At 34.3% G+C, this 11,349-nt stretch overlaps 1 protein-coding gene across 3 annotated transcripts in view; it reads left to right on the top strand.

Annotated features, from left to right (window-relative positions):
• Positions 1-11,349, top strand: part of LOC106874050 (ER degradation-enhancing alpha-mannosidase-like protein 3) — a 344,953-nt gene that overhangs the window by 22,471 nt on the left and 311,133 nt on the right. For all 3 annotated transcript variants that reach the window (XM_052969334.1, XM_052969331.1, XM_052969330.1), the window contains exon 2: positions 9,428-9,473. In XM_052969334.1, coding sequence (XP_052825294.1) covers positions 9,428-9,473 — 46 coding nt within the window. The remainder of the gene's footprint in view (positions 1-9,427; positions 9,474-11,349) is intronic.

An 11,349-nucleotide genomic window follows, 5' to 3' on the forward strand; every position in this document is an offset into this window, starting at 1 on the left:
TATATATATATATATATATATATATATATATATATATATGTATGTATGTATGTATGTATGTATGTACATATGGAAATAAACATTTTGAAAAAACTGAAGGTGTTTTGTATGACAATACAGTTAAACTCTGGAGAGAACAATGTTTAATTGAAGAATCAACATTGCTGACTTTGGGAAAGGAATGCTGTCTGCTTTTATAGATACAAAAAAGTGTTTAAACCAGAAAATAATGCTAATCCATTTCTAAGGAAAATTAAAGCATATCAGTTTTATTCACGAATGACCAAATAGATTTTATCTACCTAAGATTTACAAGAAACAGCACCAAATTCAGGTTCTCCAGACAACAAAATAAACCCACTAAAAAATTCTCAAATCCTTCTCCACCAAGACAGAATATCTTTTAAAACTGGATATTCCAATATACTCAAAGAAACAGTAATTATGACAAGAAAGACTGTCCTAGACATGAACAACCCTTTTTTCAGACATACAATGGATAAAGCTGGAAAGAAATGGTGTATATAATCACAGACTTAGGTACACAATCAAAAGAACAAGCATCACAAACCATTTTTTATTCTCAGAAGAAAGATTTCATAACACTTTGTAGTACAAGATAAAAGTAAGAAACCTAAAATAATAAATCTTTCCAACTTAAAATTCTCAAAAGAATAAATCCAAATCTTTTCAAAAGGTCTCAAACTTTTCCCCTACACCACAGTTAAGTACAAGCTGACATCTCAAATTATTGTAGAAAATTAAGATTAACTGACCTGTTTAATAATGAAAACACTGATCAATCCATTGTGCAAAACAAAAGCAATTACAACCCAATAGAAGGGAGAAACAAAACAGAAGACCAATTTTGTGTGTTTGTATCCACCTTCCCTTATAATGAACTTCCAATTCCTTAAACCAAAGTTCAACACTAGTCAAACGGAATGGGAAACTACATATGACCTAAAAAAACTTTAATAACATAGTTATAAAAGAAGCTGATAAGGGAACTGCTGTAGTTATTATGAACATGGAACAATACAAAAATGCATCGTTAACTCTACTTCAAGAAACCACCCACTATAAAGTAGTAAACAACTACCAAAAGAACAAAAACAATGTCTAAATTTAACATTTTCATAAACCAACATCTATTAAAGATATTGATTATCTAACAAATTTTATAGCCAAAGTCAGTTTCTTCTATGGACTTCCCAAAATCCACAAAAATAAAGCAGTTAATGATGCCTGCAAAATATCACACTCAGTCTGCATAAACATACTCTTTCCGAAGGATCTCAAATTAAAACTGATTGGCAGACCCAGCTTGTGAAACTCACAACTTAGCAACTTTCTTGATTACTGCTAAAACTTTTCTTAAAATTTATACAAGTTTCATAAGGGATGACCTAGACCTATTAAGCCATCTCCCCACAAAAGTTAACAGGGATACTATAATTGCTTCATTTGATGTACTAAATGTTTATACTCTCATCCCACATGAGTATTGGCTAGATGCAATAGCTTTATGGCTTAGAAAATTTCTGATGAAACTCCAGACCGAATTGATCAACAATTCATCACAGTAGGATTAAAATTCATCCTTCAAAGCAACTTTCTCATTTTTGAGAAAAACACCTACCAACAAATATCTGGAACGGTGATGGGTGCAAAAGTTGCTCCAACATATGCCAACTTAGTTATGGCATATCTAGAAGTTCAAATGTATGAATAAGCCAAAAAAGTACAGTACTTTGAAAATTATCTGGTGAAAAATTGGAAACAGTACTTAGATGACTGCCTTGTTCTGTGGACATACAACCGAGATGAACTCAATGATTTCAAATTCCTACTCAGCATCAGTAGCAGTATTCAGTTCACAATGGAATTTAACCATAACCAACTATCCTTCTTAGACATTTTGATTATTAACAATGACACAAACATAGAAAATGACATCTACTACAAACCAATAGACTCTAAACAGTACCTACTATTTTCTTCATGCTGCCCAAAACATACCCAAATCCAGTATTCCATTTAACCTAGCTAGAACAATCCAAACAATTTCCTCCAATCTGGATGCTAAGAATAAAAGATTCCTTTAATTAAAACAGGCACTACTTGAAAGATAGTACTCTAATGGAGAATGAAATAAAATGCACCAAAACAATAGACATTGAAGAATTACAAAAAGTCAAAAGCAGTTCAGATATACCCAAAACTCTATCTTTAAATACAACACTCAACTCAAGAAACATAGTGACATTCAACATTATCCATCAGAATATACTGTTATTGAGCCAAGACCCAAAAATGGAAAAGGCACTTGAATCATTAAGAATTATCAAATGCAAAAGTCAACCAAAACCCTAAAAATAGTGCTTACAAATGTGAAACTACCAACTACAGACTCAACTCCAAATGTTAAAAAGTGTGACTGATCCAGGTGTAGAACTCATGAAAACCTTATTGAGGGCTCAACTTAGAAATTTAAATCAACCATTTTACTTGTTCTTCAAAATATTTTATATATGCAATGGATGCAGGGAAGACTACATTGGACAGACTAAACTCAGTTTAAGAATGAGATTAAACATTCATCATCAACAAATACATGATCCCAAAAGACAGATTTCACTTATTGAATATCTGGATATATGCATGAAAGCTAAAACTCTAAAATTTCTTATTTTCCCACTCTATCATTGTGCATACAGTACTCCAGACCATACAAGTATTAATTAAGAAAGTTTGTTTATTAAAAGATACATGCTACTGTTGAACAGGCTATAAAAAACATCAGTAACACATGTCTCTTTTTTTTTCTCTTGTGAATTTTGTAGACTGTTTACTTGGGCTCATTCTTAAGAGAATCAAAATTCATGTAGCAGCTGTCATCTATCTTATTTACTCCACACCTCATTATTGTATGCATCCATCACACCTTTTTAACATAAAAAGGAAAGGTTTTAACATGTTCAATGGGCAGGAGTTAGCACTAATTGATAACATTATTCTTCTACAGTATAATAAACAATAATCATCTATAACCCTTTTATGTAAACAGTTATATCACTTATTCATATCTCTCTTTTCTAACTAGCATATGACATATTCACTGGTGAGAAGCTTTTATGTGATCTTGTGTCACTGCCACATGAGCTTAATACATAAATGTTGACTAATTAATTTGTATGTTAATGGATAGCATTTAGTCTTATTCCTCTATATCAGGCATTGGCAACCTTTTGATAACGGAGTGCCAAACCTAGCTTCCAAAAGCATTGCACGTGCCAACCTCATATTACTACTTTTATAAGTAGAGTTTATGCTTTTGAAACTCGCTATAACAGAAATCTATTTTATTAATTCTTTAATAATTCAAATTGCATGGAAACAAATATAATTTTATTTAAAAAATTAATTAAAAATTTTTTTCAAATTATAAACAAGTTATAAACAACAGTTACGTTAAATTTCTATAAATTAATGAGAACCTTGTCCCTGTACATTTTTGCTTAATTTCTCAATATCAGGTGCATAATTTGTGACTTTTAGCTTTATGCAAGCTTCCGAATGTTGAATTGTCAGACAATTTCTTTGTGGACTCAAAACAGATTTCATATGTGAAAATATTTGTTTGCATGTATATGTTGAGCCAAAGGCTGAAAGCAGAGCATATGAGATTTTCTTCGAAGAATTAAATCTTTCAGGCAACGACATCCAGCAATTGAAGATGGCAACAGACTTCTCCAAGCAGCTTCTTCCAAGAGTTTTTCGTAATTCCACAAATTTTGTTTTCCACAATTCTGAAGTTGTTAATTCAATCATTTCCATTTCAACGTGCATCCACTCAAAAAGTGATAGATCAAATGGATTTGTTTCCAAATCAGTCAAATCAGATTTGATGAGGAAAGAAAATATAGGAGCGTAAGTTTCGAAATCTTTACCTTGCTTGGAAAATTCTTCTTTCAACATTGCAATATATTTTTGAAGTTCACTTCTATTAACATTAAATCGATTTGAATAAGCTTTTACATTTGGAAAGTATTTGTAAGTGTTGCTAAGTATATCATGCCAAAAAATATCTAATTTTAACAAAGCATGATACAAATCTGTTCAAAACATTATTCCGATTAAGCTAACGGACATTACTGTGTAATGGGAGGTCTGCATATTTGCTGTTCAATTCTTGCAGAAGGGACTTAAATTGTCTGTGAGTCAGTGAAGAGCAAGCAACTATGAAGTTAACTATTTTAACAAGAGACTCCATGACAGAACTCAAGCTTTGTGACAAAATTTTTCCAACTAAATTTTCCTGATGTATAATGCAATTAAAACTCATTACATAGCATCCAATATGATTTTAAAGAAGTTTAACAAATCCTTTTTCTTTTCAAACCATTGCACGTGCACCATTTTTTATTTTATTTATTTATTTATGTGTTTCAGCCAAGTGGCTGCGGTCATGCTGGTGCACCACCTTTAGTCGAGCAAATCGACCCCAGGACTTATTCTTTAGAAGCCTAGTACTTATTCTATTGGTCTCTTTTGCCGAACCGCTAAGTTACGGGGACATAAACAGACCAGCATCGGTTGTCAAGCGATGTTGGGGGGACAAAGACAGACACACAAACACATACATATATACATACATACGACGGGCTTCTTTCAGTTTCCGTCTACCAAATCCACTCACAAGGCTTCGGTCGGCCCAAGGCTATAGTAGAAGACACTTGCCCAAGATGCCACGCAGTGGGACTGAACCCGGGACCATGTGGTTGGTAAGCAAGCTACTTACCACACAGCCACTCCTACACCTATACTTACCACACAGCCACTCCTACGCCTAGTAATACAAAATATTTTATTTATATTAATGTCTTGATTTTTGAAATAATTTACAAATGCAATCAGAATGTCCTGTCCTGTAGTTGTATTGGTAAGAGGAATCAAATAACATAATTCTTCATAAATATGATCATTGTCACAGTATCTTGCAACAATTGCTAGGTGCACCATGTCATTTATATCACTACTTTCATTGACAGCGTCACTGAATGCAGCAGCTTTTGTAATCCAACTTATTTGTTTTATTGTTATGTTTTCAGCTATATCAGTTATACGTCTTGCAATTGATCTTGCAGAAGCTGTTATTTTTAAAATTCGAGACAGTATTGTTTCAGCGTTTGGTATATAACTGAACAAAATTTTAGCGCTTCTCAGAAAAGCTTTTTTTGATAAATTCTTCATATGTAAAAGGTTTACCTTTCTCAGTTATACATTGAGCAATTATGTAATTACATTCGTTGGCTTTATTTTTGGTTCCAAGCATTTGAACAAAAACAGAAGTGCTTTTTTTGTAACTAGAAATAGCCCTTTTTATGGCTTCACTTTTTTCATCAGAGTTTTTAAATGTAGTCTGGTGTCTAGTTTGATAGTGTCTTTGTACATTTGATGTACAACATATGACAGTTTTCACAGCAGAATGCACACTCAGCATGATCATTTTGTTGTATAAATCCATATTCTGTTCTCCAGAAATCTTGAAATGGACGAACGTCAAGTTTTTATCTTTTGTTATTCATCTTGGGGTGCTATATATTGATAATTAATATTAACAGGTGTATAAACCTTTAAACCAGATTCTACAAATAAAAATAATTAGAATAAAATAAATAGGAAGAAATAAAAAAAACAAAAAAATGAAATAAATTTAATGAATAAATTTTCATAATAATAAAAATAATTAGATTAAAATAAATGGTAAGGATAAACAGAAAAAAAGAAATATATTAAAAAAATCAGACAAGTTGACTCTCAAAGAAGAAATTGAAATCAAAGAAAATAAGTATAATTTTTGACTTTTCATGTTTGTTTGTCTTTGAAAACCCATCTCACTACTGCTTTTTCTTTCCATTCAGTATAAAACTGACCTCAAAATGAGATAATAATTTTAAAAGAGTCTACTTATAGATGACCCACAAAGTAGGAGCCCATTTTTAAGAGTCTTTATTTAGACTGGCCACTGTAAAGTGGTTAACTAATTTTTACATATCATGATCTGCACTGCTAAATATACAACTGATTTTAAAAAATAGGCATTTGAAGCTCTCGCTCCTGGCTTAAGTAATATAGTACATATAAATGCTTTCAGTTCCAGCTTACAAACAGAAAGTTAATTGTGCTAACATTTATAATTTGGTGTTGTCAAAATTATTTGTGTTCAGCAGTACTATATTTTTAAGGAAATGTAATACTACCAAATAAGCTACCTTCAGAAAGTTTTGGTTCGAATTGATGGATCATAAAAAAGACATATAATTTAACTATTATGCTGTCGCTTCCTGAAATATAGTTATAAACAAAAAATTTACATTTATTTTTTGCCAAGAGGCATGAGTGCCATTGTGAACTGGTCCACATGCCATACATGGCACACATGCCATAGGTTGCCGACACCTGCTCTATATGTGTGTGTGTGATATTTATATGCATATATATGTGTGTATATGTATGTATATAGTTATATGTGTGTGTTTCTATGTGTATATTCATATATTATTACATGAGGGGGTACTTAAAAGTAACTGGAAACATTCTCTGTGGGCCAAGCCACTTGATGTGACTCTCATGCATCAGTCTGCCAGCTGTCATTGTTGTTGAGTGGAGTTGCACTGCCATGTGGTACATCTTTGTTTTGCAGTGCTTCTGACCTTGCTTACCTACCTTTCCTATTCGCCTGATCTACCTCCAACTTTTTTCTGTTCCCTTGAATGTAAAAAGTCCTTAAAGGAAAATGTTTCATAGATGTGTAAGAGGTGAAGAAAAACAATGGAGGCGTTCAAACAATGGAAAACACATCTGGACCGATAGAAATGCATTTGACTAGAAGGAGGAGGAAATAGAGATGTATAACATAAAAGGCAACTGGAAGTCCCTACAGGACAACCTATTGAGCGCTACTGACCAAATTTGTGGCTGGTACAAAGTTCCAATCAGACTAAGGGTAACATAGTGGTGGTGCAGTGTAGTAGACAAAGTGATAAAAGCAAAGAAGGACTAGAAGAGTTGGGGTAGCAGAAAACTAGAAGTGAAGTTAGTCAACAGGTCTATTTAGCTGGGTAGAAGCAGAAAGGAACAGGTTTGCCAATATTCTGCAGTGCAAAAACCAGAAGCATGAGGTTTCTAGATTGCAAGACAGTGTGCCAGAGAAAAATTGTCATGTCGTAGAAGAGAAGTGTATACGGATGGATGATGATACACTTACACTTAGTGATTCTGAAAAGAAAGTGGCAAGGAAGTGCCAAACAATGCAATAATTCTTCCTAACGTAAGGATATACTCAATTAGTTTTGGACTCAGAACACCACTGGGCACAGGCGTCAAATGCACTACCACGCACTTACTATCCTTATGCACTTGTACAGACTATATTCTACTTACTCTTTCCTTCCACCCATCTGTCCTTCCATTGAAAGTTAAACTCATCCGCAACTTCCGTATTCTACTTTCTGACCCCTACCTTTCCTACACCACCTCTCCTTTCCTTTAAAAAATAAAAACCTCAGAAATCTAGTAAGAAGCTCCACAATGTTCAGCCCCACAGAACCAGGTACTTTAAATGTGTTTGCCTACAATGCAATACCTGCCCCTGCACTAACAATACTACAGCCATCACTGGACCTAAAAAAAAAAAAAACATCATGTTACTCAGAACTTCTGTTGCACATCATATAACCTTGTATGTTGCATCATATGCAAACTTTGTGGTGTCTTTTACATTGGGGAAACAGACCAACACCCTGCTGATCGTTTTCAAAAGCTTATTCAAAGCATATTACTATGTCTTCTTGGCCGACCTTTCACCACTCACTTGAACTCAACAGTATGTGGTGATGCCCTGCACCATGGATCCACATTCTGAAAGGAATAGAGGTAATGTTTCATATTCGGACTTGGCACCATGTCATCAATAGGCTTAAATGAATGTTTATTCTTCTACTCCTACACCTCTTAATTCCTTGAACCCTATTTAAGCCTTCAACTCCTCTCTCACTCTATTTTGTCCTTTCATCTCACTTTAAACTTCTCCCCCTTCTCCTCATTCTATTACTCTTACCTTCTTCCTTCTTACACTATTTCTCCTATCACTTCTTCACATATGAAGCTGATGTGGCCCTGTATTGCTGTCTTTTTTTTTTTCAGACTAGTTTGCTTCTAGAAGTTCTTGTAGCCCAACATCTAAAGTCTTTAACAACAAACTTATGTTGGGTAGGACTTTGCATTTATGATCATTTGTTTATTCCACTTTCTGGTGAGAATGTAGTTTTGTTTTGTGTGATCACCAGATTGCTAGGTGATCAGGTGACTAGTTGGTTTTCTGAAGTTAATGATGCATATCATTATGTTGTGTGTGTGTGTGTGTGTGTGTGTGTGTCTGTCTGTCTGCCTGCCTGCCTGCCTGCCTGCCTGCCAGCCAGCCAGCCAGCCAGCCAGTCAGTCATCCTGCTTGCTGTTAAACTTTCAGACTTGTTTTTCCATGCTAGCATGGTTTAGATAAATATATTATTGAGGTATTGCTTTATAGCTGGATGCCCTTCCTGTCTCTATCCCTAATTTAAGAATAATACAGTTATATACTTTATGAGAGTAATTTGTTAATGTGAGAGCTCAAACAAGAACCAACCCCAGAAACAGGAAACAAAGACACAATATTACAACTCCTTTTTTGGGAATATGTACTACAACTTGCCCCAGATCTGATGAAACAAAACATTTAAATAAATCCACTGAACATGTAAAGCCTAAAGTTATAAATTTATTGTAAAGAAACCTCAACAAAAATGAATTGATCTTACGCCTGCTTCTAACCTCATAGAACTAAAAGTAGACATTGAACATTTGAGTCACCACCTCTGCCTTATAAAATTCTTTGGCAATAAGAATGTAAATGATGAGTCTGGGGGAATGACAAGCATTTAGATACAGTTTTCAGATTCCCTTTCAATACACATAAATGCAAAGAAAACATTTGTAAAGAAGAAAAAGGGGCTATATTAACACTGAAGAACAACTCAATCATCCTAAAAGATGCCAATTAGAGTGAGGCGATAGTCATTATGGGAAAAAAACTATTATTAAGACAAAATATTGGAACAACTAACAAATCAAAATTACTATAAGGAAGAAACAAGAAATCCAGAAAAAATAATGAATAAAATTGAATTTAGAAGAGCTTACAACACTTTTGAGTAGCCCCTGCAGTTCCTGCATGGGTTAAAGTATCTTTGATATTTATTTCACTTATTTCATTTTATCAGGGATATAATTTAAACATTTGGCGTATTGTTGTGTAAATGAAAGTAAATATGAGCTGTTATTTTAAATATTTTCTAATATATTTCAATTTTTTGTTTTTTAGGGACCAAGTTATTGAGATGTTTAATCATGCATACAATTCTTATATGGTGAGTACTGATTTACAAATTGTGTCTAGTTAATCTTGCAGGTATGATAGTAATATATATTACCTACTGAAGGACACATGCAATGCATATTTATTTGTTACCAGAAAATCCAGTGTCTCTTAACTCTTAACATTCTGCACACCATGAATCCACACAGCATCTTTCTCTCAGTCCTATACTACATTCATTCTAAATGAAATTAGAAACTCTCTAATCTAAAGGAGAAAAATTTAATCCAGCCAGCTTTCTAAATGTAGAAGGTTATGTGAACTGCCTCCCCACATGCACCCCCTTTCATGCTTAAAGATCCAAATACTTCCTTTCTGATCCTAAATGCTGGCTGATTAACCCCTCTAAGAATGAAATAGGCATCATAAGCAAGCTAAGTCTAAATACCATCTTCTCTGATGTTTGAAGAGCTACAAGGTTCATCCAGTGGGGTTGCAGCACCATAGGAAATGACTGGTTCCACATCATTGAGAATAAAGCAGTCTGCTGGATCACTAAGTTCTTCAGTATCTGGATTTCCACTTTTCAATATGAAAATCCCCACTTCTGAGGGCCTTAGATTTTAGTAAGCAATTTATCAATATCAGTGACTTTGAATGCTAGAAAGTCAATTTTGGTTCACAATGATCCCACTAAGTGAAGAAGAAAGGTGACCTATAGTTCAATGTAACTGTAGGGAGTTGTGATACAGCTGAGATCACTGACCTCATTGTATTATTTCTTCTGGATACTCTAAAGAAGTGCGCATACATCCATAGATCAGCCATGTTGTAGGACAGCAGTCTGGCAATCTCAAGCCATGTGAATGGCCACACTACGGACAAGTTCAGGAAGGATCTGATAAAGTTCTTCAAAGAATTAGACTTACATTTAACACTTGTCACCCATATCACAAAGGTTGACTTCTGTGACCCTAGACATGAAATAGGAAGCCCAAAGAGGAAACTGTTTATATCCATAGAAACTCTCCCCCTCCACCAGCTGTGATTAGAAACCTAGTGACAGGCATAAGCAAATGAATCTCTAAACTATTAGCAGATTGAGAGATCTTCAACAGAGCTGCCTCCATTATATTGAGTCACTATCATGTGAATTGCTTTCTGGATTTTGTAATACACCTGCATCTGTTGTGGAGAGATAATTAGATATGTGTGCGTGTAACTATACACAGATATGAATATACATATGCTTGTGTATGTGTATATGTTTATATATTTCAATACATATGTATGTATATATCATCATCATCATACATCCATTTCCCATGCTGGCATGGGTTGGATGGTTTGATAGGAGCTGGCCAGCCAGGGAGCTGCACCAGGCTCCAGTTGTCTATTTTGGCATGGTTTCTATGGTTGGTTGCCCTTCCTAAAGCCAGCAAATTTACAGAATGTACTGGGTGTTCTTATGTGACATTGGCACAGGTGCTTTTACGTGGTACCGGCATGGGTGCTTTTTACATTGCACCAGCAGTGGTGTTATTTATGCGGTACCAGCATAGGTGATTTTTACATGGCACCAGGACGGGTGCTTTTACATGGTATCAACACCTGCGAGCTCATTCTCTATGTCAACAAAAGCCAAGTACAGAGATTTATTTTTGGCTAAATACTTCTGCTGCAGTTGCCTCATGAAGATACCATTAATAATGATTCCACCTGGCATAAAAAACAATCAGCGTCTCATCTAGGCTAACTTGTTTCCTAATTAGTTGAGCTTTCTATAACTTTCATTCTTATATAGATACAAAAAGTATATATATATATATATATTTCTCAAGATTCTATTTATACCATTCAATATTTAATGTGTTTATGCGACAGAAATCCCCAAACCTACCTCTCTATTCTCCCTCGTGCTGGCATAA

Source organism: Octopus bimaculoides, chromosome 1 (genome assembly GCF_001194135.2).
Source record: "Octopus bimaculoides isolate UCB-OBI-ISO-001 chromosome 1, ASM119413v2, whole genome shotgun sequence".
Classification (NCBI taxonomy): Eukaryota; Metazoa; Mollusca; class Cephalopoda; order Octopoda; family Octopodidae; genus Octopus; species Octopus bimaculoides.